General features: G+C 39.6%; 1 protein-coding gene and 1 long non-coding RNA gene across 2 annotated transcripts in view; one reads left to right on the top strand and one right to left on the bottom strand.

The window, feature by feature from the left end:
* Positions 1-18,166, top strand: part of CD96 (CD96 molecule) — a 36,994-nt gene extending 18,828 nt beyond the window's left edge. Inside the window, 8 exon segments of the mRNA XM_074947087.1 lie at positions 1,331-1,421; positions 1,766-1,948; positions 4,100-4,144; positions 5,449-5,523; positions 13,389-13,469; positions 14,612-14,701; positions 16,376-16,499; positions 17,261-18,166. Of these exon segments, the coding sequence (XP_074803188.1) occupies positions 1,331-1,421; positions 1,766-1,948; positions 4,100-4,144; positions 5,449-5,523; positions 13,389-13,469; positions 14,612-14,701; positions 16,376-16,499; positions 17,261-17,369 (798 nt within the window). The 3' untranslated portion in view covers positions 17,370-18,166.
* On the bottom strand, positions 14,729-25,216 carry LOC141984151 (uncharacterized). Its single transcript, XR_012638669.1, has 4 exons — positions 25,126-25,216; positions 24,438-24,542; positions 18,029-18,169; positions 14,729-14,974 (listed from the first exon to the last, which is right to left on the bottom strand). It is a non-coding gene; the product is annotated as an uncharacterized LOC141984151 (long non-coding RNA).
* Between the last annotated feature and the right edge of the window lie 2,511 nt (positions 25,217-27,727).

The raw sequence follows: 27,727 nt of genomic DNA, 5'->3' as shown, positions 1-27,727 counted from the left end.
ACATACCGACACAGAGCATAGAACTGTCATAATTTCCCCCATGACCTATTTCAGTGCTGAATTTTCAATACCACAGTCTCATTTGCACTATTCTGCTTATGTTCAAGAGATTTTAACTCTTCTTCTCCTCATCCAAATATTGAACACCTTCCCTCTCTGTTTTAGCCCCCCAAAAGGAATAAAATCCAGTCTGGACAGCAAATTGGGACTTGCCATTAAGAAGCACTGATAAATGAGATTATAGTAAAGGAAGGACAAAGGGCTGTGGGGAGAACAGAAGGAAAAAAATCAATTACAGCATGATTTCAGAGATAACTTATGACAAGAAAAATATGTCAATCTCCATCCTTAATGTGTGGTTTGTAACCATTGTGATGCATTTGGAGTCAACTTACATGCTTTGCTTTCTTCAGAAGGGATGGACGTGTAGTGTGTGACTACCCCATAATAAAACAAACTTCTTACTTTTAAAGTAGAAGAAAGCTGAGCTTCCTTTAGCACTTCAAAATGTTAAAATAAAATTAATCTAGTGCAACACACAGGCAGCATTGGCATGGTGAGGCTCCGCATGCTCACTGTCCATTGATATGTCTATGCCCCAATGTGGAGGCACCCCCTCTAGAGAGAGAGGTTAGTCCAATCTTCAGGTCTACCCAGTCTTTGCCTTTTGTTGGCTGCCACAAAACCCAGTTAGGGGTAAATGTGTCATATGCTTGGGAGTAAGTATGCTCTGTCCTTTGTTATTCCACGTAGGGTGCAACACATAGGCTTATGCGTGTCTCTGTAATCTTTGGCATCCGTGTGCCCAGTTCTATGGTAGCTAGTTCTATGTACTTGGCACATCCTTTGCCAGGAAGACTTTCTGAGGACCTATCACGATATCTGAAATAAAGGAGGCTGTGTCCTAAACTTCCCTGAGAATCCAGACTATTACAAATGATGTGTTTTTTTTTTTAAATATGGATGTCTATCTATCTGCTAGGAACAGTACTGAGAACACCATCTCATCTCTCTCAAGCCACTAACAGAATTGGATAATGAATTTCAATCCTCCCAGCTTTCACTCAAAGATCTATATTGAGGATGAAATGCTTATACATTCCATTTAGCAGTCCTTTGAGCTTGATAAATCTTACCTTTTAGTGTAGAAATAGAATGAACTAGATAAGAAACATCATCATCCTAAAAGAGAAGTAAATGGTTCTTACTAAATGGGAATGGCCAATATGTTAGTACAATTTTTTTATTATTATTTTTGTAATGAATATTAATGCAAATCATGTCAGAAATGTTTTGACTAGTAACTTGACTTATTCCTACTATCCTATAGGCTAGTCTTACCTGTACTGTAAGGAAGGCATTTCCCATGCCGAACCTCACCTGGTATGCAGATGGAGAGATTCTTAAAGACCAATTTGGAGGTAATAAATGTTAATCAGAAATAATATTCTTATAAGCCAAAAGAAAAGCAATTGCTGCTGCAATTGGGTGGAGGGTTGTGGGTACCCATTTCAGTGCAGAAGGAACATCCTTACGGTCAGTGAAGAACAGCTGACCAGCAGTGATGGCTCCCATACCGCAATTCCATTCATGGAGATGATAACTTGGAACAGTCGTGTTTATCGGATTAAACCTTTGTACCAGATCTGAGTTAAGAAACCTTAAGCTGTATGAGTGTGTTTTTCAGAGCTAGCATTTCACACAGCTCTGATTTATCGGACAGGGCATAAAAGAAGGACTAATGGCTTTTCCATCTTACTTTTAGGAATATCTCTTGAAGCTGAAAATCTAAAAGATGGTGAAGGTTTCTATGAATTGAGATCAATACTGAAGATACAAAGTACAAACCAGTCAGCCATTAATCAGACTTTCTGGTGTACATGTAGTTTTCCCTTCCTGGGGAATAAAACATGCAATATTTCATCTGGAGAAATAGTAATTTCTTCTGGTAAGTCATCTTTAATTATGACACATCTGAAATCTAAAATATTCAGAACACAGAACGCATTGAGCTTTCTGTAATTTAAAGTAACAAAAACAAAAACAAAATACCAGGCTCCGGGAAATACAAGATTGTATGTATAGAAATTACATGAGCATGTGTCAGGCAATACTGCATGCACAGTTTCAAGGTAAGACCTTAACTGTGCTAAGGATCTGTCAAATATAAACTACAGCAGCTTAAAAAAAAAGTTGGCTTCCGCACATGTGGAAGGGAACTCATTCCATTTACTGTTACACCACTGCCTGCTACAGTCTTCAGCTAAGTATACAGCTTCAGCTTAGCTACAAGGCACCAGTATGTTGTTATTAACAAGCATTTTTCCATATGCACTCCTGGGGAAAGGCATGCATTTGCGCCGTGAAGCTGTCTGGAAAGTCAAACTTCTCAGAGTTAAGGCCAGATTATTATGGGCAGTGAGAGTAAGGGATGAAAAAGGCTCTGAAGACAGACAAACCAATGGGTAGGATGCATGGAGCCCTCTCTGCATTCCGTTAACACCAGCTGGGTACCTTGTATTCCACTATTGTGGGAGCTGAATGGGAAATTGCCCTGCATTAAGTAGTTGAAAGCCTTCATGGACATGGGGTCATAGCATAGCTTATATTAAATATAAGCACGACCATACTAGGTCAGACCAATGGTCCATCTAGCTCAATAACTTGTCTTCCATCAGTGTCCAATGCTAGATTCTTCAAAAGGAATGAACAGAACCAGGCAATCATCCAGTGATACATCCCTTGTCATCCAGTCCCAGCATCTGGCAATCACAGGCTTAGTGACACCCAGAGCATGGGGTTGCTTCCTGGACATTCTGGCTAATAACCATTAATGGACTTATCTTCCATGAACTTATTTTTTTTTTAAATCTAGTTATAGTTTTGGCCTTCACAACATCCCCTGTCAATTAGTTCCACGGGTTGACTGAGTGTTGTGTGAGGAAGTACTTCCTTTTGTTTGTTTTAAACCTGCTGCCTATTAACTTAATTGAGTGAGCCCTTTTTCTTGTGTTATGTGAAAGGGTAAATAACACGTCCTTATACACTTTATCCACACCATTCAGGAGTTTATAGATTTCTATCATATCCCCCCTCAATCATCTCTTTTCAAAGATGAATAGACCCAGTATTTTTAACCTCTCCTTATTTGGAAGCTAAAAAAGTACCAGATGAAACAAGAAGAAACTTCAATCTGTGCAGAGAAGCCTGCTGTCTCCTATTAGCGTGCCTTTTTCAGATACAGTGCAGTGCGTTCTGCAGTATATATCAGAATTTCAGTTTCAAGGCTTTACTCCTAGTTATGCATCCTTGTAGCAGCCTGAATGATTCCCCTCCCTCCGTGGTGTTCACTAGAATTATACAAACCCTTCAGAGTCCAAGTTACTGTGGGCACATGAACCTGCAGTGTTTTGTGGGGAGCTTTCAACAGCACAGCCCCTGCTTGAAGATTCTTGTCATACAGAAAAAGAACCCTCATCCTCTTCCCCTTCGCAGCAGTTGGTCCCCCCCTCCTGTTTCAAGGACATCATGCTTACCTTGGACATATCCAGGGAATGTTGGTGGCCTACTCCCCTCCCACTGGGCTTCTCCTTGTGCTGGATGTGGCCCGCCCCTCAAGGGTGCATGGGAGACTCCAGAGGGGGAGTGGCCTTCTGGTGTCCCCAGAATACACAGGGGAAAGGAGAGGGGACTTGTTCTGGCTGTAGAACCTGGTCAATAACATCAACCCAGCTGTAGAACACATACTTAAACCTGGCCTAAGGTTTGCAAAACAAGTGATGATGTCAGAGGGTTTGAATATTTGTAGCAACGTTGCACACAACCCTTAGGTTGACCACATTTGTTTACTTGTTAGCATGCTCCCCCATAATCACCTATTAGAATGGCCTGAAGAGAAGAAGGGCTTTCAGCTTTTCCTTGCTTACGTGTGTCTGCGCCTCCTGATCATATTGGTTTCTCTGACAGATCAGTGTGAGGTTTTGTAAATTGCCTTGTGCCTTTGGAAGCCTTAGTGGCTCTATTTTCAGGAACATAATAAATAACACTGCTATACTGAAAAAGCTATTTAAAAGTCCTTGTTGGATTTGGTTGCTTGTAGATCCTGGAATTTCAACACTTCCATCAACAATCATGGCTACCACAGGTAAAATATTTCATCCTATTTTTCTGCTAATAGATTCTTACTTGACCTGTGCTTACGCATCAGGTTCACAATGAGGCAAGACTGAGAATCACGCTCAGTATGTGTTCGTGCTCCAGTAGCACCCGCTCACACTGAGAAATGGTGTAAAATCCTCAGGGCTTCTTTCAGTCTGGCCCTTGTCATATTGGCCGTGGTCTTAGCTAAGTCAGAGGAGCCATGACACAAATCTTGGAAAAATTCGCCATCACTTTTACTTGAGAGGTAAAAAAAAAAAAAAAAAAAAAAAATAGAATGTTGTGTTGAATGCTGAATAGGATTGTTACACACATTTACTGAATTAAAAAATAAAGTAAAATACTTTACAAAAATTGTATTACTACTACGGATAATTGATCCGAGTTAAAACTACCCCTGCACTCAAACATCGTAACTGCACGTCTTCACTATTAATATGAGCCATATGCTCCATATTCAATATACTAATGTATGCACCAGACATGTCATAAATATGAACTTCCTACCCGCACTGCCAAGTTTCTTGATTTCACTTTCCCTTTTGGTCCAATTCTGCATCCCCTAACTCAAATGGTACAACATGACTGTTCATTGGTGAAATTAGTTTTATGTGTGGTTCTTAATTGACAGGAATCCATCAATACTTGCTTAGAAGTTTCAATTGATTATGACCGCATTGTTGTAAGTTCATGGATATGTAATCCACATATGTTAGCATGGACTATATATAGTGTTATACAAAGGAAAGCCTTTCTGTAGTGACCACCTAGTAGGTCTAATTCATAATGCCACCATTCCTGGGCTAAAACAAGCTTAGAGATAATGGTATAACATTCATCGGTATCAATTATTGTGTCCTGCCTCTCCTTTTAGAAGAGTTTGGAAAACACCAGATCTGCTTGGTAATCCAAGATGTCAAGACTAGAACTGCAAAGACCTTGTTTGACTAGACCGAAAGTGGGAATAAAGAGCATACAGCATTCACACCACACACAAACCTAGCAACCTTAGATACCTAAAAATAGTGCACTCAGCTAGCCTATTCAAAAAAGTATTTCTATTATTATCCACGGCCTCCTTCTCTGACTGTCTTGTTAATTTTCTACATTTATGTAATGCATCTGCTCTTAAACTTAAATAGACTTGGAGCAGAGTCTCTAACTGTATGTTAGCATGGGGCCTAGTACAATAGCCTTGACCTTGGTTAGTTCCTCTAGGTGCTACTATAATATTAATACTAAGCACGCCATGAACTAAATGTCTTATCACATAATATTTGTTTTACATAGGACTTCAAACTACATCTTCAACTTCCCTAAACTTCACAAGTCCAGTAACCTCTGAATCTGTTTCCACTGCACAAAGTAAGTAAGATTCAGGCTCATTTTTGTCTCTGAAATGTTTTCTGTATTGCTGCAGGAATTTAAAGAAACAAATTAAATACAGACGGACACTAAATAACTGACATCAATTTTTTGGCAAAAATACGCTTAACTTACATTTACACCGTAGGTATAATCCTATTTCACATCGTGTTACAATCTGGTAGTTTGCAGTGTAGTCGGTCCCATAAAAGGTATTACCTCACCGACCTTGTCTCTCTAATCTGGTAGTTGGCAGTTTAAGAATAAACTGATGTGAGAAATTATGGTTATGAGGTAGTAGCATGTATTGTGTTTGTTTCAGAAAATATGCATCAGTTTTAGAAAGCGAATTGAGCAAAAATACTGTGCATACATGTTTTTATAATTAAAAAGATATTTGAAAATGCGATGATATTACAGATACCGAAAGCTCAAACCAAGTGTTGCAGCACCAGAGCATACACAGAGTGCTCAGAGAAATAAAATATTTACAATGCATGACTCAACTTAGTGATTTCCCCTCTTCCGACTGTGGCAGTCTTAGTGGGTCTTGCTGACACTCAGGTTTGCATGATGAAATATGACTCAGCTGGAAGTAGAGCTGGGTAAAATTTTTCACAACTTTTTTTTGGTTTAAAAAAAAAAAAAGCAAATTCAGTTACTCCAAAACATTTCACGAATTTTGTGTTAATTTTGCCAAACTGCTTAAGTAAAAAAGACTAAAAAAATTCAAAAGATTTCATTTCTACACTTTCAAAATGAAGCATTTTGATTTTTTGTTTGAAATTATTTTTCATTTAAAAAATTCCTTGAATTTTACTTAAAAAAAAATCAGAAAAGTTGAAAAGTTTTGTATTGATTTTGAGCATTTTTTTATTTCAGATTGAAAAAACGTGTTTGGTCCTAAACTGTTCTCCCCCACCCCTGTTGCCCCCCCCCCTTTTGGGAATTGCCATTGAACCAAAAAAATGTGTTGTTCACCCAGCTCTAGTTGAAAGTGTAGTGCTGGGTTTTATTCAAACTACCTTGGTGGGATTAGCTCACAACAAATGTCCCTGGTGTACACCTGACAACTCTATGACAGTCCCATGAATCAAAAGCAGACTAAGGTCTGAGCCTCTTGCATGTGGTTTGGCCCTGATGGTTTGGAATAGCAAAGTCCTTCCTAGAACTGAGTGCCTCTCTAGTCATCGAAACACTGCCCTTTTTAAGGATTGTTTGCATTATGAGGCCCAGTTGTCTGTCTCTCCCTCCAGCAGCCTGTATGATCCAGGATTAGGCAGGCATTCTTTCTCCCCTTGCTAGCAACAGGCTGTAGACTTACTGGCACATAATATAATCATGCACAAATGAAACAACCCCAGAACGCGAAAGATAAACCACATGCTGTGAAGAATGGCAACCCCCGGGACATGGAAAAGAGTCAGTGTAACAGACTACTCTAATCTCATCTTCCTCCTCAGAGCAACACCATAGTCATGGCTCACAAATGAAAATATATTTGTATATTACAATACAGACAGTGCGCAGTGTCAGCTGTACTGTGGGCATTGGCCTTCTGTCATCTTAGACGTCAGAGAAGGGCAGACACTACATATCTGTGATGGCACTTAGTACATAGGGCAAAAGTGATTGATTGTTTTTCTTTTCTTTTAAATCCGGCTTCTCTTAGGAAGTTAGTCCAATAAAAGATATATTACCTCACCCTCCTTTTGTCTCAAATAAAATGAAAACCTTTTAGCTTGCTTTGCAATATGCAAATATAAATGTCTGCCACCCAAATAAAGCTTCAGCTACACTACAAATATAAATAAGTCTGCCAACCTAGTTTGGACATGTTATAACCGACTCAGGTCATTGGTAAAAAGCTGTGGTGTAAACAGGACTTCGGCATGTCTTATCTCCTGTAAACAGGGAACAACTGTGTTGTAACTGGTTCCCCTGACTCAATTATAGTTGCACAATAGACAGGGTCTGGGTGAGCCAGTGCTCTACATAACACTGCTCCATCCTTTCTACTAACTCGCACACTTCTTTCCACGCCAATGTCACCATAGGCTTCTTCAAAAGATCCCCCGGGAGGCAGCTGAGTTAGTGAGCAGAGGATTTGCCCTCTAAATCCTCATTAGTATAAAAGTTGTTTGATTCAACTTCTTATTTCACAGCACTCTTAATGAAAATCCAGGAGACAGCTGGTGTAAGGGAATTGATACAAGCAGAGAGTGCACACAAATAGATCGGAAGGCTGTGAGAGGGCAGTACTGGAGCTCTTGCAAGGGCAGCCTGTTCTATGCTTCGCTTTCATGTTAATCCCTCGTGTGCAGCACATGGAGACACTTGCATTTTGAGTGTTAGGTAATAGCTTTGTCTCACCTTCTCAGGCGTGCAAACATTCTCAGATGACTTAGTGCCATTCTTGCAGAATCAGACAGGTGTCAGGAAGGACTGACATTTTTAGCAAGTCTGAAATAAGCCATCTGTGAGGATTGCTTGCTATCTGCCTGAGTCAATGCCTGATAAATAGCTGGTTCAGCTCTAGCCTATTCAGCATTTTATTTGATTCCTTTTGAACTGTTAAATGGAGAATTGGAATTGGCTCTCGTGAGGGTCCTGACTGGCACTACCTCAAAACATCATCTTGCTAGAGCTGGATAAAACATGGGTTTGTTTCATAGGTGTTCATGCAGAGAACTTTTTCCACAGTTTTGATTCACATATGTTTGGCTTCAGGTTAGAACAAGCCCCAAAATTCAATTAAAACCTCCAAGTTTCAACTGCTTTCCCATTGAAATGATAAATCAGTTCAGATTTTCTCAAAACTCAGACTAGATTCCTTAGAAATGTTTACAAACCTGAATCATCCTTTCATTAAACTCATGCTGTGTTTCTACTTGATGACAAAACCCCAAACCTTGCTTTAGTTTTTTGTAAAGAAAGTCCCATCCAGTTCTTTATCATCATGCGTGTCTGTGAATTAACCAAAACTGTTGACATCAGATGAAACAGACATTAATCATTATCCAGTCAGGAGACCATGAGGAGAGTCTGAGGAATGGTAAGTACAACAATGTTTTCTAGCACAACTTTTGCAAACTGTTGGTTTGTTTTCCAAGAGGCCGGTTTGATTCTTCCACAGATGTGCAAGGCTATACCAACACCATAGCCTCCAGTGAGAGTGAAACAACACAGCGTAAGTAGATGACACCTATCTCTCTGGTTATATTTTTCTTTGTAAGATTTCATTAAATAAAAGATTCTGGATAAAGGAGGCTGGAAACTGAATGCTTAGAACACCAGTGCAAAATTACCCAACAACAGACTGGACTTCTACATATAGTGCTTCCACCGACATGCATGGGCTGAAATTGTGGAAAAGTAGCATCACTTGCCCCATGCAGAACACAATGCCATCCACAGCCTCAGAAACAACTCTGACATCATAATCAAACCTGGAAATCCTGGATGCCCCATCATCTCAGGCATTGGCACCCTGACAGCAGGATTGTCTGGCCATGTAGACTCCCTCCTCAGGCCCTACGCTACAAGCACTCCTAGCTATCTTTGAGAAAACACTGACTTCCTGAGGGAACTACAATCCATTGGTGATCTTCCAGAAAACACCATCCTGGCCACTATGGATGTAGAAGCCCTCTACACCAACATTCCACACAAAGATGGACCACAAGCCGTCAGGAACAGTATGCCCGATAATGTCATGGCAAACCTGGTGGCTGAACTTTGTGACTTTGTCCTCACCCATAACTATTTCACATTTGGGGACAATGTATACCTTCAAATCAGCGGCACTGCTATGGGTACCCGCATGGCCCCACAATATGCCAACATTTTTATGGCTGACTTAGAACAACGCTTCCTCAGCTCTCGTCCCCTAACGCCCCTATTCTACTTGAGCTACATTGATGACATCTTCATCATCTGGACCCATGGAAAAGAAGCCCCTGAGGAATTCTACCATGATTTCAACAATTTCCATGCCACCGTCAACCTCAGCCTGGACCAGTCCACACAAGAGATCCACTTCCTGGACATTACAGTGCTAATAAGAGACGGTCATATAAACACCACCCTATACCAGAAACCTACTGACCGCTATACTTACCTACATGCCTCCAGCTTTCATCCAGACCACACCACACGATCCATTGTCTACAGCCAAGCTCTAAGATACAACCGCATTTGCTCCAACCCCTCAGACAGAGGCAAACACCTACAAGATCTCTATCAAGCATTCTTACAACTACAGTACCCACCTGCTGAAGTGAAGAAACAGATTGATAGAGCCAGAAGAGTACCCAGAAGTCACCTACTACAGGACAGGCCCAACAAAGAAAATAACAGAACGCCACTAGCCATCACCTTCAGCCCCCAACTAAAACCTCTCCAGCGCATCATCAAGGATCTACAACCTATCCTGAAGGACGATCCCTCACTCTCACAGATCTTGGGAGACAGGCCAGTCCTTGCTTACAGACCGCCCCCTCAACCTGAAGCAAATACTCACCAGCAACCACACACCACACAACAAAAACACTAACCCAGGACCTATCCTTGCCATAAAGCCCGTTGCCAACTCTGTCCACATATCTATTCAGGGGACACCATCATAGGACCTAATCACATCAGCCACACTATCAGAGGCTCGTTCACCTGCACATCTACCAATGTGATATATGCCATCATGTGCCAGCAATGCCCCTCTGCCATGTACATTGGCCAAACCAGACAGTCTCTACATAAAAGAATAAATGGACGCAAATCAGATGTCAAGAATTATAACATTCAAAAACCAGTCGGAGAACATTTCAATCTCCCTGGTCACTCGATTACACACCTAAAAGTCGCAATAGTACAACAAATAAACTTCAGAAACAGACTCCAACGAGAAACTGCTGAATTGGAATTAATTTGCAAACTGGACACCATTAAATTAGGCTTAGGAATTAGGAATAAAGACTGGGAGTGGATGGGTCATTACACAAAGTAAAACTATTTCCCCATGCTTATTTTTCCCCCCACTGTTACTCACACCTTCTTGTCAACTGTTGGAAATGGGCCATCCTGATTATCACTATAAAAGGTTTTTTTTCTCCTGCTGATAAGCTCACCTTAACTGATTACTCTCGTTATAGTTGGTACAGCAACACCCATTTTTTCATGTTCTCTGTCTGTGTGTGTGTATATATATATATATCATCTTACTGTATTTTCCACTGCATGCATCCAATGAAGTGGGTTTTAGCCCACGAAAGCTTATGCTCAAATAAATTTGTTAGTCTCTAAGGTGCCACAAGTACTCCTTGTTCTTTTTATCCAACATTGTGCTTCAAATCTAGAGGGACCTGGAAATCAGCTCCAGTGGCAGAGAATAGCTCAATCTCAATTTGACCATTAAACCACTGATTGTTTTGCTGAGCGTCAACACTCGTGGTGATAAATATTAGGATATAGAGCCTATAAAAATAGGTTGGTTCCCCTAATTTATTTCTCATAGGCCATAAGTGGTAATGGTTTTCAGTCATTAGTCAGAGAAAGACCAGTGATCTGGTTTCAAAAGATTTCCTAGTTCATAATCATTCTCTTGAGCCAGACAGTCTCCAAGTATTAATGTTTGCAAGGCTGAGGCATGAGTGCTGCCTTACAAGCCGTGAGAAGAAATCCCCAATGGCATGTTATTCTGTTTGTAATGGTTCACACAAAAACTATTAGGATCAAACAAGCTAATATTGATTACTCACACCAAAACTGTTTCTGACACATGTTCCTGAATGTTATTTTGTGTTATAATGCAAAGTCTGATATTGGACGCACATGGGGCTGTATTCCTGACAGGAATTCCTCATGCGATTGATTTTTTTTTTTTTTTTTTTTTTTTTTGCTTTCCCCTCCACCAATAGATTTATTTCAACACACTTAGAAGAACTTAGCAACTTAGAAAAAAGAGACTTAAAACAAAAACCTCTGTCTAAAAATGACCTGGGTGAACAGCTGGCACATGAACCCACACTTTCCCTCGCCCACTGACTTCAGGTTTATGGATTTGAACTTATGCATGTTGCAGCTGGGTGCAAACTATGTTGTAAAACAGGTAGCATCACATTGTGCTGCTTGCCGTGACCACTCCAAAGTGTAATCGCTAGGCCACAGGCAGGAGTCCAGAGTTGGAATTGGTTGATCATCTTTGTAGTTAATACTCAAACCTCATGTTTACCTAGTCCTCTCCACCACCACCTTACGCATCCCAAGTCAAGCTCCTGTGGTTGGTGTCTGTGGACTTCACCAGTATGAAAGAAGAAGGTCTCATACAGCACACATGGGAAATTACTTGCTAACAAAATATATGCATCAAAAGAGACTAAAACTAATATTTTAAAGAGTTTCTGTGTAGTAATGATAAGGAGTATTGAGGTATTGGATCAGAAGAGCAAGGCATGAGTGTCTCAAAAGCTATGTGGAGTCATTGGTTTAAATCTAGTTCCAGACAGCTGTGACTATAAATTGTTTCCTTATCTGGTATCATTGGTGGCCTGTGCAAAATGAGTCACATTTCAGTTTATGGTTGACAGGACAACACATCTCAGAAACCACCACCCCACCCTGCCCTCCATGTGGCACTAATTGACCAAGCTTTGTCTTAACAGAGAGGGCAAACACTAAAAGGGTCTTGGAGTCTGAACTGTGCTTTTAACACTAATGGTGATCAGTGGTTTCATGTCAGGTTTGTGGCTCACTGGCAGGGCAGTTGAGAGGAAGCTGTTTCTGTCTAAGCTATATGTGTCATTATATGCAGGACTTGAGTCTCCAGGCCTGTCAGGGCAGGAACTTTCCTCAGCACCAAAACTGAAACTAAAGATGTTTACAAATAATGTTGGGCATAATGTTAAAATTAAGGTAGGTCCTTGAGCAGTACCAGAACACAGAGAGGGTAGTTATAACATATTAAATATATTAGTGGAGAACGCAAACAAAGCAAAGAGAAGCAATGAGTTCATGAGATACCTGAGTAGGATAAAGCCCTAGCGACAAAAGCTTTAGCTAAACCGTGGATAAACAAAACAAAAATGCAAACAAGTTGTATCAAATATTTTCCTTTTTGACCACATTTGTTTATCTATAGTGTGTGTGACATTTTAATAATAATACTTCATTCTTTTACTCTTAATTTGTTTTTGTGTACTTCGATTGCAACTCTTCAGAGCAGGGAGTGTCTGAGTTTGCATAGTGTCTAGCACAATGATCCCAGCTGAGTCCTCTCTATGGGCTGCCATAACACAAATGGAAAACACTAATAAGAATAAATATATAATGCTGTTCAAGCTCCTATATAGAGCAATTAAGATTTCCCAGTAGATGTGTATCTCTGTTTTTTCATATCATGCTCATGCCCATGGTAATTAAGCACTTACTATGTTTGGATAAAATAAGAACTGGTGTAAACTTCCATCTAAAACTTGAACTGAATTTTTAAAAAGATGCACATTATTTGATTAACTTATTAAAAAAATTCTTTAACTTCTCTGTTCTGGTGAGAACCAGGAAGTCTCATGTAAAGCTAGGGCCATTGTTTTTTCTTTTATCTGTTCAATTATTTAATCTCCCACAGGGAGTTCATATGGCTCTTGTGGAATTAACAACCATATTTTGCCAACTAAGTATTACAATGGAATTTATATTTGAGTATATTAGGTTTAGGCACCAGACAGTATACCTACGTTTTTTAGGCTGGTCTGCTATTTTGTTTACTGCCAGAGTCCAGAAGAGAAAAGGACATAAAATAGCGCAACTAAGCCTAATGTGGCAGTAATGGCTTGTAAAGTAACTTCTGAAAATGCCTTGTTTTTGTATAGGACTGAGCGACCCTACTACTGCAGCCCAGCAGAGCAACGTGAATACAACTCTCTCCAGGGAGAATGTAACTCTGCCACACCGTAAGTGTTTGGGCAGATCTAGAATGCATGCCGTTGTGTGGTTAATTGTTTTATCCATTGTTCTGGAATAGTGATTAACTGAGGAGGCAGGTCCAGAAAAATGACAATAAACCCTAAGGTAGTACCAGTCACAAATTTGTGTAGCGTGGCTAAACTAGCAGGGATGGGAAGGGGATGTAACTGTTCACAAGGCAATGGCAGGTTTCAGAGCAGCAGCCGTGTTCGTCTGTATCCGCAAAAAGAAAAGGAGTACACTTGTGGCACCTTAGAGACTAACCCATTTATTTGAGCATGAGCTAATAAACTGGTTAGTCTCTAAGGTGCCACAAGTCCTCCTTTTCTTTAAGGCAATGAAAGGTGATTTTGTAGTTGTTACACAGTACTTGGGGTTATATTATTGGCTCGGCTACCAAACTCACTTTGTGATTTTTGGTAAGTCACTGGATATTTCTTGGACTCAATTTCTCCATCTGTAGAGAAGGTGAAATGATTACCTCTCTCCCAGAAGTTCTGTGTGACTAAAGTCAATGTTTAGTGGAGGTTTTTAACATTTGTGACTCCTTGTATAAATCCTTGTTTATATCAAATTTAGATCTTAGGTCAAAACTTAAGTTGGCTTTGTCCCTTTAAATGAAAGTGGGCACTCAGATTCTGGCAGTTGATTTTAAGCTCTTTCAGGCTCTCTTGAACTATATATGGTTAATTTTCAGAGTGGCAGCATTGTTTCATGTTCTCTGTGTATATAAATCTCCCAACTGTATTTTCCACTGAATGCATCCAATGAAGTGAGCTGTAGCTCACGAAAGCTTATGCTCAAATAAATTTGTTAGTCTCTAAGGTGCCACAAGTCCTCCTTATATATGGTTAGGTTTCAGAGTAGCAGTCGTGTTAGTCTGTATCCGCAAAAAGAAAAGGAGTATTTGTGGCACCTTAGAGACTAACAAATTTATTTGAGCATAAGCTTTCGTGAGCATCCGATGAAGTGAGCTGTAGCTCATGAAAGCTTATGCTCAAATAAATTTGTTAGTCTCCAAGGTGTCACAAGTACTCCTTTTCTTTTTATATATGGTTAAGTGACTTCTAAACATCATGCTCAGTAAAATCAAACACACTGTTTACATTGTCTGTCTATATCTTTTTAGGCAATCTGTCCTCCAGCACAATGGTTGATCCAGCTTTATTTACGAAACTTGATGGTTTATCAACTACAAGGAAATTGATCAATGGTACTGGTAAGCCATTCATTCACAACTCTCTCCTTCATAAATATTTGTAGGTATGCAAGAACTTGAGGGAGTAATCCTCGGAGCTTCAGGTAGTTGCACTGGTAATAGAAAACCAACCAAAAACAAACAAAAAAAAACAGTCAAATCAGGGCTGTATATGGAGGTCTAATGGCCATTCATGTCTCCGCAATGCAGATAATCACAGCTGCTTTTGGTATTTCTGTCCTGGCACATCTTTAGCAAAAGAGCATACTAAGCATGCTACTTGTGAGTAGCCACCTGTAACCGAAAGATGGTGTTAATGTGTGAAATGTCATGCATTGCAACTTTTAACAACATGACACACCTATAGAATTCCACAGACATATCAGTGTGTTACTGGTGTTTACCCCCCTTTGCTTACTAGTGGACTGACAACATGGTTTCTGTGCTAAAATATCATGGATTTATTTCAAATCCATGATGATGCAGTACTTTTCATTAGTTGGTGTTAATGTGATGATGTTGAGCTTGTGGTTGTGATATCTCTGGCAGGAATGTCAGGATGTTGTACCCTTGTAACCATCATACAAACCAGTGCTCCAAAAAATTGTAAATGAAAAGTTCCATTAAGTTGCCAGTACTACTCGGAGCACAGTGAGCAGAGCTATTGCTGCTGTTGGCTAAAGGAAAAAGAACACTGAGTTACAGTAACAGTTGGAAGGCCAGGTTGTGAACTTTCCACGCACGTTCTATGAGCAGTCAGTCACACGAGTAGTTGAATTGACTCAAATGGACTAGCACGGTAAGCAGCTGTTCAACAAGGTGAATAATGAGTTCACACACTGGCCCACAGTAATTGAAAGAGGGCTTTTCCAGCTGCCATCCTTCATAACTTGTACCCAGCCAGGCCCAAATTTTTGCTTCAAGTGGCAACTCTGCAATGCTAGTGTTGCCTTAAGTTGTATGGCGCCTTCAGTTAGCTCAGTAAGACTCAGTATTAAGTTAAAGAGTTAGAGCTTCATTGAATGCACTCACCAGCACTGGAAGTCTTGTAGAATTAACTAAAACACCCACAACATGCATGAACCTGGAGTGGATTCTCTGAGGGCTATCTCTATGTGGTTAGCATTATGGAGGATCTGTTCAGCACATAATCTCTGCCTAAAAATTATTCAAAATATTTTAACCAGTTCTAATGGGCATGGGGCAAACTTAGGAAAACTAGATCTGTGTACCGCACTTTGGTGCAGACAGCAGCCCTAGTGACATGTTTATGTTGGTTTCCCATTCTTATAGCATTTCTAAAACACAGTGGGAAAAGTATAGGCCAAACTTTTTCAACGTAAGTGCTTAAAAGAAAACACTCAAATCGTAGTCTGGTTTTTCATAAGTGCTGAGTATTTGCAGCTTCAGTTGACTTTGAATGGAGTTGTAATCTCAGCAGCTATGACATGAAACCCCTTAATTATGTGCCTAAATTAGGATTTATGTGCTTAAACTGATGCAGCTAAATTTGAAAATGCTGGCAATCCTACACAGGTTGGGGTTGCTGTATAGATGTGTGGGTGAGGGAGTTTCCTACTTAATGAAGTCAAATAGAAATTCCTTTTTGTTTGTTTGTTTGGGGTTTTTTGGCAGGATGTTGCTTTCCTTGTGAACTGGAGTTTGAATTATGGCTTTTTTCTATGTCTTTTTCAGGCATCGTGGGGAAACCAGAGAATCCTCGCTTCTCCTGGCCTGCGGTTGTAGCACTCTTGCTTCTGTTTTGTTCTTTTCTAATCATTTTAGGAATCAGAAAGTGGTGTCAGTACCAAAAAGAAATGTAAGTATTAGTATAAAAAATGGTGAGCAGAAATAGAGATGTTAGTGTAGATTCCAGCCCAAAGTTTCAGAATGAAGTTCAGATAATTATCTTATTTTGTAGATGTATGTGTACATGGATAGAAATGAACAAGTACAGACATACAGTTGTGTGAAATACATAATTGAAGCTTAATCCCATTCACTGCTCAATATGCTTCAATTTAACATTCCACATAAGAGAGCTTAGTTCCTTATTAAATGTTTGGGGAAATATAGGGATGGCAAACTAAACCCCTTTAAAACGTACCCTGGTTATTCTGAACTTGCAGTTAACTGCGGTAAGATTATATTTATCCTTGGATTGTTAACATTTTGGGACAGGGCTTTCACTTTATGGAGGCCTGTAAATCTCCATGCACAGCTGTAAATCTTTGTAAATGTGTCTCCAGATATCAATGCAAGCAACAGCTTGCTTCTTTATTTATCCAAAGGTTTTGGATTTCACCATAGCACTTCAAGTTGTAAAAGATGTGTGTTGTCCCCAGCCCCCCACCTCTGTGCACAAGAGAGCTTGCATCGATGCCAGAACATGGTTTTGAGCTGTAGAGTAGAATATGTAGGTGAGAGAACAGACATGAGCCCTACAGAATGTTAGAGAAGAATGAGGCCAAAATTATTTCTGACCTTTTGTCCTTACATCTCTTCCCATTTTCTCTCATAACTTTATATTGATTTTTACATCATTAGCTGCTGTTTTCAAAGATTTTTTTTTTATTCTAGTATGAACAGACCTCCATCTTTCAAGCCGCCACCACCTCCAATAAAGTACACATCCATGCTAGAATCTGATGGAACTACCCCATCCTGCCATGAACTGGAAAATTTGTAATGTTTCTTGGACTATCCCTGAGCCATCTCTGAAAAATATTAAATCTCATAACTGCGTAAGCCTTTTAAAATGCAGATTGCTGGAGTTCAGTCTGAATGACCCATATTCAAAGTCAAACTTCTAAACTGACAAGGTCTGGTATCTCCCTGGTTTTTCCTTGGAGGTTTTTGACCCAATCCTAACTATTCTAAACTGACAAGGTCAGAAGCAAAGCACTCCTGTGTATGCTTTCTCATCCATTTAGATATGCATTCATCTGACAGACTGAAGTCTAACTGCAGCACATTGGAGATTACAGGTGCTCAGCTTGGATTGGGTGATCAGCTGGGAATTTGCTGTCTTAATAATGGGAGTAGATTAATGCATGTGTCACTTCATTAATCTGCCTAGAAAAAATGTTGAAGCATTTTATTTTAGTATGCCTATAATGATGAGCACTTTAAGCATATGGCAGACATAATTACTCCACAATCTTGGTAATACTTTGGAAGCTTTCTGACACATGAGTGAACAGGTTTTTTTTTTAAAACTATAATCTTTCCTACGATACAAATACTGATCTACAGTGAGGTTAGTCAATGCTAAGCCTAAAGATCGGGAGCATTCACAGTAGGGCAATAGTCCACATATATCATCACTGACATCCAACGTGGACTCACCTGGAAAGGCTGACATGAAAGGAGGCTGCTGTTTCCTTCTGACATGATCTGCTGAGAAGACCTGGCTGCATATCTTGAAACTGCCAGACCAAGGAGAGGTCAGGTGATCTAGTGAGCCGTCTTGAATGGGAGACCTAAGGACTGAAATGCATAACAATCCAAGGGGATAATAATAGAAACAGTGACTGCTTCCAGGGACAAAAGCTATTGAAAATAACAATTGTTCAAAGATAAAAATATTTTCTGAAGTATATTTATATATCAAATATATTGATCTCAGTAAAGAAAAAAGGAACAAGGTTCTTTATTTTTCACTCCACAGTTGTAAATGTGAGCAGGGAGAATCCTGCTGAGAACTGGTTTAACTTTTTGTATTTGCTAAATATCTTTTAATATTGCAAACAATTTTCAGACATGTACAAAGTCAGGCTTCAACTGGAAGCAGTACAATTAATGTAAGGAAATGCCATCATGACAAAGTGTGTGTGTTTCACAAAGAGCTAAATTCAGACATGGTAAAGTTGAAAATGATGTGCTGGTTTCGTGATGGGATATGCAGCACTTTCTGCAATAGAAGTGGTATATGAGTGTCATGGAGTTTACAAATGCTGTTGTATTCCTCATAGCTTTAAATGAATGAGTTATTTGATAGGAAAAAGAAATTAAGAAACTCAGACGTAATTAAAATCTCAGACGTAAGTATGCTATTGTGTTTGTCCATTTTTAGTTAAATATCTGAGGGTTATAGCAAGCACTTTTCTTCACAAAGAACTTTACAAACTTCACATGCACAGAATAGGGATCAGCTTTTCCACCACTGAAATGCATCTGTGTAAAACATAGCAGATGATTAACTGCACAGCACCGTTTACATAAAGTTCACGACAAAAAATGAAGAAAAATGTCATCCACTTACAACTCTAGGGAAAATATAGAAAGGCAAATAACCCACGTTGGAATGCAGCTGGGACACAGCTGCAAGCTTAGTAAAAAATTAGCAAGGAACTTTCCGTGACTGCCAGTGGTCACTACCTTGGTTTTAATAAATGATCCCAAAAGATGTTATCTCCAAGGCTTAGAGGGAAGAATACCATCTTTGTAACTAACTTCATTTCTGGTACCTCCCTGTGTTTTCCTTGGAGGTTTTTGACCCAATCCTAACTATTACAGGGTTTTCCATAGCACCCATCACTGCCATATAGAAGAGCTTCCCTGTGACATAAATCTGCCTAGCAATATCTGTGCTGGACTTCATGCAGTCTTCTGCTCTTCTCCCCTCCCCGGTTAAAGGAAGTTCTGCTTGAGGAGTAATTGTATTTTTGATCATCATTTTGCCATTTATAGTAGAAAAGCTTCCTCAAAGACTTGGGATCTTGTTGTCTGCCTTGAAGGTGGTCAGACTCTGGTTTAGACAATCCTTTCATGTAGCTATTTCAATAGCCAAACTCCTTAAACCAAGGATGCTCTGCCTTCAGCTCCCAGGAACTTTGTCCTGGGCACTGTGAGCTATCTTTTTCCCAAGGATGCAAGTGCCTGGGCAAGTCATGGAGGAAGACTTGGATGCTGCTGTAACTGGGTGAATTAAAGCACTTCTCTCTGGAGGCAATGAATGCAATTCAGTGTGTCCAAGTCCTGAACTGGTTCAACCTTCCTGGGCTGTCTGAGATTTGCCAGGTCACACTCAGAAGAAGAAAATGGAATTACTCCAGCTTGACACCTGTGTCAGAACCCAGTCCCATGAGTTCATTGTAATCATAAGGCTTTCTGAAACTTAATATGTATTTTCCTATTTTTTCCCCTTTCATTATCTATTTTCTTTTCAAGACTCATTATTCAGCCACACAAAGAGAAAAATGATTGCCATCACAAACTGATATGTCTATTTATATGCATATACCTATGCCCCTGGTGTCTTTTCCCATAGAGTTCCTTCCCTCATAATATGAGGTTGGTTTGTGTCACATCTTGATTATTACCCTGTACAGCTTTTTTTTATTATTATTTGACTTGAAGTTGTAAAAGAAATATTATGTGGGTGTAATGCCCCCTTGCTACCAGAAGGTGGCTCCATAGCTGTAAATTTAATTCTTTGGTTAGTACAGTCATAACAATAAAATGATGAACATCCTTACTAAATTTTTGTTGGCCACAGGTGAAATAATTGTTGAAAAAGTATTGATGAGTATGAAAAATATTTGATGCAAAGCTTCCTTCAAAAACAGATAAATAATTGATGAGTATGAAACTCATAAGATACAAAATTTGGTCCAAAATCCAGATAAATATACAGTATAGGTCCTTCAGTTTTAAGAAAGTTATTTTCTAGAGTCTCCTTCCTTGCACTATATAATGTTTATCCAATACAGTCTAGTGAGAGAGAAGGCAATTACAAATGTCAGCTATTCACTTCATAAATGAAGACATGGCTTCCGAATAAGATCAGTCAGCTCATTGTGTATAACCATTTTATTCTAGCACAAAGCTAGAATAGCTTTGAGAGACTGGATGGCTCAAGAGGTCAGCTCTGGCATTTATAAATTTCACTTCTAGGTTACAGTTGTCACTTCAGACTTGGCTGTTAGTGGCCATAGGATCACTGTTCAGTAGCGTATGTGAAGTGTCCTGGGTAGACTCAGTCTACTAGGTGGAAAAGTGTCCACATCACCAGAACTGACATGTTTGCAGGCAGAGCTGAGAGAGGTAAGGAGCAAATGGGCATTGACACTGAAATATCTTCTTGATGCTCTAGGTGGTCTGTTCCTGCCATCACAATGGAAGGACATGGGCAAGGGGCAGCATAATGGATACATGCATGGCCATTGCCCTTGGTCTACCAGTTAACTCCTCTGGTCTTTACTTTAACAAAAAACCTCTGTGGCAGATGTTTTTCCTTTCCCCTTTCTCACCAGCAGCACAACTGAGCAGCAGGGATAGCAGGAAGGAAGAGCTTGTGGCTTCTCACTCCTTCAGTAGAACACCAAAGGGCACCCTCCAGAAGAGGGAGATGCTCATAGTCACCAATCATGTTAGGAATACTTTATTTGTGGGGGTGGTGGGAGAAGGTTGGGGAGAAGGAGAAAGGAAGTATCTAATTACCAGCCCCAGCCACATCACTTACTCCGGGCATCACATGTCACAATCAGTGGGACGTGTGACCAGTTCCAACTTATGCAAGTGTGAGTTGGCATTTCCAGTATTAAGCCTTGTTTACCTAATGTTAGTAAACAGCTATGTGATTGTCAGATAGAAGGTGCTTTGTAAGTGCAAAGTATTTATAATACTTACTTTATAAAATTACACTCCTTGGCAAAATCTTGGAACTTGTAGGATAAAAGCTGAACAAGACTTTAAAATGAGTTCATTTTGAAAAAGAAAAATACATTATAAAATGCAACCTGCACAGCAAAGACAGTGATAATTAGACGGTGCAGTTTGCTACTTGCATTTGTCTAAGCAGCAGAGTCCTGTGGCACCTTATAGACTAACAGACGTATTGGAGCATGAGCTTTCGTGGGTGAATACCCACTTCGTCCAATAAGCTTATTCACCCACGAAAACTTATGCTCCAATACGTCTGTTAGTCTATAAGATGCCACAGGATTCTTTGCCGCTTTTACAGATCCAGACTAACACAGCTACCCCTCTGATGCTTGTATTTGTCTGTATTTACTTTTGTACGTATATGATTTAGGTACATCTAGGTCATGCCCTAGATATTGTCCTTCCAAAAAATGTGTACCACATAGGTTTAAGATCACCGTACTTTGAAGCCATGCAGCTAGGTATTTATGTTAATGTATGTGTTCACTTCCGTTCAAAAGAATAAAAAAATTGAATGTTCGAAGAATAGAAACAAAACAAGATTCTCTGTTTAGCTAGAGACAATAAAGATAAGTGCAAAATAATTAATTTAGGAAGGAAAAATCAAATGCACAACCACAAAATGGGAAATAACTGGCTAAGTGATTGTACTTCTGAAAAGGATCTGGTGGTTACAGTGGATCACAAATATAATGAGTCAATAATGTGATGCAGTTGCAGAAAATATCACTCTGGGATGTATTACCAGGAGTGTCCTATGTAAGACACAGAAGGTAGTTGTCTCACTCCACTTGACGCTGGTGAGGCCTCAGCAGGAGTACTGTGTCCAATTCTGGGTGCCATATGTTAGGAAAGATGTGGACAGATTGCAGAGAGGCCAGAGGAGAGCAACAAAAATGATAAAAGTTTTAGAAAACCTGACCTGTGAGGAAAGGTTAAAAAACCTGGGCATGTTTAGTCTTGAGAAAAGAAGACGGAGGGGGTGACCTGATAAGTCTTCAAATGTGTTAAGGGCCATTATAAGGATAACTTTGATTAATTGTTCTCCATGTCCACTGAAGGCAGGACAAAAAGTAATGGGCTTAATCTACAGCAAGGGAGATTTCAGTTAGATATTAGGATCAACTTTTTACCTATAAGGATCATTGGAGGTTCTTTTGAGAACAGGTGGGACAAATGCCTGTCATGGATGGTCTAGGTTTACTTGGTCCTGCCTCAACTCAGGGGGCTGGACTTCATGACCTCTCAAAGTCCCACAGTCCTACATTTCTATGGTTCTATGATGATTCTATCTTCAGTATTTAGGGCCTCAGCCAGCATCTTCTAAAGCCAGTGGGAGTCTTTCCAGACTTTACTGGGGTTCGGCTGGACCTTCATTAGAGTGGCCACTGCCATTGTATCTCATTGCTCATTGCTGTGCTTAACAAGACTAGATATTTTTTCCCTGATCACAATATATTACTGGAAGCCACCTGTAGCCAAGCCTTCCAGCCTTCTGTCATTTAGAGCACACAAAAAATGTATTTCCCAAACCTTTCAGTTGTTTCCACAGATCAGAGAGGGGCTTTTATGTGAGACAGCTGAGAGCTTAGAGGACAATCTGGTTATTGTTTTACATTCAAATGATCCCAACAAGTGTTAATCCTCTTTTAATACCTTCTGCATCACTCTAAATTATATGCCTCTCAAATGGCTTTCAGTGTGACATCTAAAAGGCACTTTTTTGTACTGTAGGTAGATTAGACTTGGATTGTTCCTTTTAAAAGGCACCTCTATTATTTGTACCATGTTCTCTGTCTTGTAACTTGTGTTTTTTCTCCCACAACCTGGAAGCAGGTTGTGGGAGAATGCAGTCTGGTCAAGAATCCCAGGGTTGGATTAATAAGTGTAATGGTTGCTGCTAATGAACATTAACTTCTGAAGAAATAGCTCATCTTAAGACAGAGCTAGAAAGTAACTTTCTATTTTAGCTAACACTTTCTTGTTCCAATAGTGTCTTTAAGCCCTTGTTTAGAAGTTGCTTTTGCGAAACAAATCCTAAAGAGCCCATTGTACTGGGTCTCTTATGAGGCCTTTTCCAGAATTTAAGCCTTCATTTATCAGAGTGAGCAAGCAGACGTTAGAAAGAGTCAGGTGTAGGGAAAGCATAGGAGGAGGCACATTGAAAAGAGAAATCAAATTGGTGTTTGGTCAGGGAAAATACTTAAGTTAATGTGGACTGTGAATCACTCATTGAGATTTGGCACTCCCAAGAGCCTTATGGGCAGTGACCCAAGAACGGGTTTGCCTATAAGTTCCACAGAGGAATATTGTTAGCTTAATCCTATAGAAATATGTTCTAATATAGTGTTTTTTTAAATCACACCATATTTAAAATTATTCCTTTAGGGACTGATCCAAAGCCTTTGAAAGCCAATGCCAATCTTTATGTTGATTTAAAGAACATAGGATTAGGCCCTTTAATCACAAGTCCTCAATCATCTGGTGTCTCTCTCTGGTTGTTGATTCTCCGAGGCAGACTCATCCTAATAAGATTTTAACCAGTGGAAAAAAATCCTCTTTGTGTCTTGTTGATTTACTAATTTTTGGTGGGAGTTCTTTCTCCATGCAAACTGATCACAGCATGAAGCATAACTGGAAACATTCTCATCTGGTGTAAATCCTGTATTTAAAGGGATGGCACTGTCATGTAGCTGAGTCCCAGACATTAGGTTTTGGTTGAAAGAAAGGAAAATAAAGGATGTACACTTTATACAATGCAATAAATAGAAGTGGAGAGCATGAATGCAAAAAATAAATAAATAAAAAAGTGCCAATACAAAAAACATTATTGACATTCACAATTGCCTTTGCAAATAATTGAGTTTCTGTGATAGTCACAGTATTTTTCCATTTTGATATGTAAAGGGACTGAACACAGTAACTTGGTCTACTATAACTGAAGAATCAAATTTTAAAAAAATCAATGGTGTCTGCTATGCATTACGAAGGACTGTGTCTGATACTTCAGTATGAAATAATAATTCCACTGCATTGCACTCAGTGGTGAAATGGTAATGAACCATTTAGAAGAGTTCAGTATACTTACATGAATTGCTGAATCCTGCTTTTTTTTCTTTTTAAGGGTAGAAGTGTCCCTTTAAAACACTGGGATGATGCAGAAGCCAGTTGAATAATCATTTTGATCTATTATCTGATGATAAATGCATGTAAAGATTTGGAATTAGCATGGTGCTGTGGATTTAGGACTAACATGTAAATCTTGAAACACTGACTGAAAGCCCTAATAGCAGCTATTCATCTCGTTGAGTAATGGGATGTGTGTTATAATGTCAGTGTGACAGAAAACAATGAGGGTAGGGTTGCAGCAGATCTTCCATTAGAAACCTCTATTTTCAGTAGCTCATAGACTTTGAATTTTTCATACTTTTGGCTTAAATTTTTCATACTTGGTGTCAACCTGGGGGTGAATTTTACTTCATTTTATTTATTTATTTTTTTTTATTTCTGAAAACTTGAATAGAAACCATTCACTTTTTTTTGTTTAGGCAATGGTGAAAAACATACATTCCCCTTACTCTGAAATAGCCCCAGCCTGATGACCTTCAGTGTATGCTGCAAAGCTAATCTTTATACCAAGCATTGGGGGGGGATTGTCGGCGGGAGAGAGGAATGGAGATTTAAGTTTTTAAGTTGCCTGGCTTGCTGATAATGTAGAGTTGTACTGCTGCCCTTTGAGGGTCGCCAGCTCAATGGGGATAGGTATCCTTTTTTACCTTTTGTGTACATCTAAATTCAAGCACGGAAGTCCTGATAATCTGTGGCACACTGGATATAAATTCTGTCAGGAGGCCACCCTCGTTTCTGTTGCACACACTGCAGCTGAACGAAAATTCCATAGCAGCTACAGAAAAAAGAAAAAATACAAGTTTTTACTGAACTTTCTGCAAAAATGGCGAGTGTAAATCAGTACAATATCCCTAGTAATGTTTGTTTAGGCATCAATCCTGCCAACACTTAAACATGAGTTTAACTTTAAACACTTAGTCTCACTGACTTCAAGTTGAGCATGTGTAAGTGTGTTTGCTGGACTGGTCCTTGGAAGATGATGATAATGAGTAGTTTTTTCAACTCTGGCCTAAATTTATAAATGTCACTGCTGCAAGTTTCTGTGTTGAGCACACATAAATAAATTGTAGAAGTCTTCTGGGCTGGAGGGAGCTAGCGATTTTGGCAAGGGAATAGGTCACGTTGGGTTCTGACACCTGGTACGTACGGGAGGTGATTTAGATGTGGGAGAATGACACTTGTTGTTTCTGCTAAAGATAACCAGTGAAGCAGTTAGTGCTGACCATTAAAGTCTCACCTTTTAGGTTTCAAAATGAACATGCTAGTGAGATGAATGGGACAGTCCATGCCTCTCAGCACTGTTGTTTCAGGCTGTTAAACTCAAAGATATGATTCTGCACCAGTTACACTTCATTCATATTTATAAAATGATTTTTTGCCACAGTAAGTTCTGGAAACAACCTTTTTGGACAAAGGAAAACATAGGTTCTGGAGCAGAACTATTCAGCAAAGGATGGAGTTGTGGAATCCATGGGAACCCACATTTCGTTTTTCCATTTTTATTTTAATCGTATAGATATTATGGTAGCATCCAAATGTCCCAATAAAAATGAGAGCTGTATTATGCTAAGTGCTGTACAGATTCATGAAGAGACCGTTCTGGTGCCAGAAAGCCTTTCCATCATGAAAAACAAAACAGGTTACACAGTTAATGATTTACTTTAAACAAATAGCTGCATTTGATAGCCAAATAGATGCTAAACCAAAGAGTGAGGGGCATGGGAGGGTGAACGGCAGTGATGAATTACAGAAAACAAACTCAAATTAAATGAACTGAACTACCAAGAAAAGTACTGCACAAGCTGATGCAGCCACATGAAAATCTTCTCTATGTTCAGAGCTTTGATAGCATCTGCAATTCTATGGCCTTAATTCAGTGAAAAATATTGGTGATTGGAATAGCATAGGGGTTGTGCTGAGATATTGGGGCCTGCTTTTGCTCCTTTTAAAGTCAATGACAAATATACTAATTGACCTCAACTGGAGGGGAAGCTGGGCTGCAATACACAGTTAACTAGATCCTAAACCCATGCTTTCTGTTGTCTCCTGGATGCAGGAGAGTCTTAGATCAGTTTGCTGTGTGAATACATACAGCTGTAAATTATTTTTCACACAATTAAATACTTAACACCTAGAAGTGATCATATTTTTGTCAGTCTACTTGAAAAATTAATTTATTTGGCATATGCAATCTTGTCAAGCGAAGCCACAGAATTCTTATCAATGATGTTTAAGGTACAAAGATCTCCAGGAAGTTGAGTCATTCTGCAGTCCTCAACAATATGTGTCATGTTTGTGGCTGCCCACATTGACCTAGCTTGCCATGCATCCTTTACCATAAATCCCTCAACTGGTAAACAACCACAACGGGTGACATGAGGGATTAAACAAGTCTTTAATTAACGGTAGATGTGGCATATCATGCAATTTCGCCATCAGTTTTGCTATACTTACCTCTCTCTGAACACTGAGCAGAGCAATATTGCAGAGACCCGGTAACCACGGTAAAGGAGTTGATTTAATTGTACTTAAAATAATAAGCATGGTGGAATTAAGTTGTATGTTGATCATCTTTATGTGATACGAGTGAGCCCATATTGGGGTGCGATACTCTGTTGCTGAAAAACAGAGTGCCAAAGCTGAAGTATGTAACATTTGGGCATTGGTGCTCCATGTCATTCTGGCCAGTCTTCCGAGCAGGTTGTTGCACGTTTTGACCTTAGTCACTATCTTTGTAAGAGGGTGAGAGTTCTATCCAATATGAGGCCTAGATAGCTCAAGTGTAACTCATGCTTTATTCGCTGACCATTGAGAACTATGGTCATCTCTCTGCCCACTTGTGCATGGTCTAAGTGGAAGACACTTGACACAGTCTTACTTCTACTTTGCCATCGTCGGTGGTGTCTATACCATCAGCCATAACCACCATATCTGCATTCCGAACACACTCAAGTTTGTCAAAGGAGTGTAACTAAGTGTCGAGGCATAAGTCATCTGCATAAACAAACTTGCAAGACCTAGTATGTGGTAGGTCATTTGAATATAAGTTGAATATCATTGGAGATAATACCCTTGCGGGAGGCCATTCTTCTGGTGCCTCCAAGCACTTGTTTTATCACCAATATGCACATGGAAATAGCGATTTCTCAAGAACAGCCACTGCACATACTACCCATCTTAGCATAGTTCTAGAAAATTTCATCACAAGGCCTGTGTACCAAACCATATTGTATGCTGCAGTCAGACAAA

The sequence above is a fragment of the Natator depressus genome, chromosome 1, assembly GCF_965152275.1.
Source record: "Natator depressus isolate rNatDep1 chromosome 1, rNatDep2.hap1, whole genome shotgun sequence".
In the NCBI taxonomy this organism is placed as follows: Eukaryota; Metazoa; Chordata; order Testudines; family Cheloniidae; genus Natator; species Natator depressus.
The sequence above is the reverse complement of the archived record's forward strand: the minus strand, read 5'-3'. Positions and strand labels throughout refer to the sequence as shown.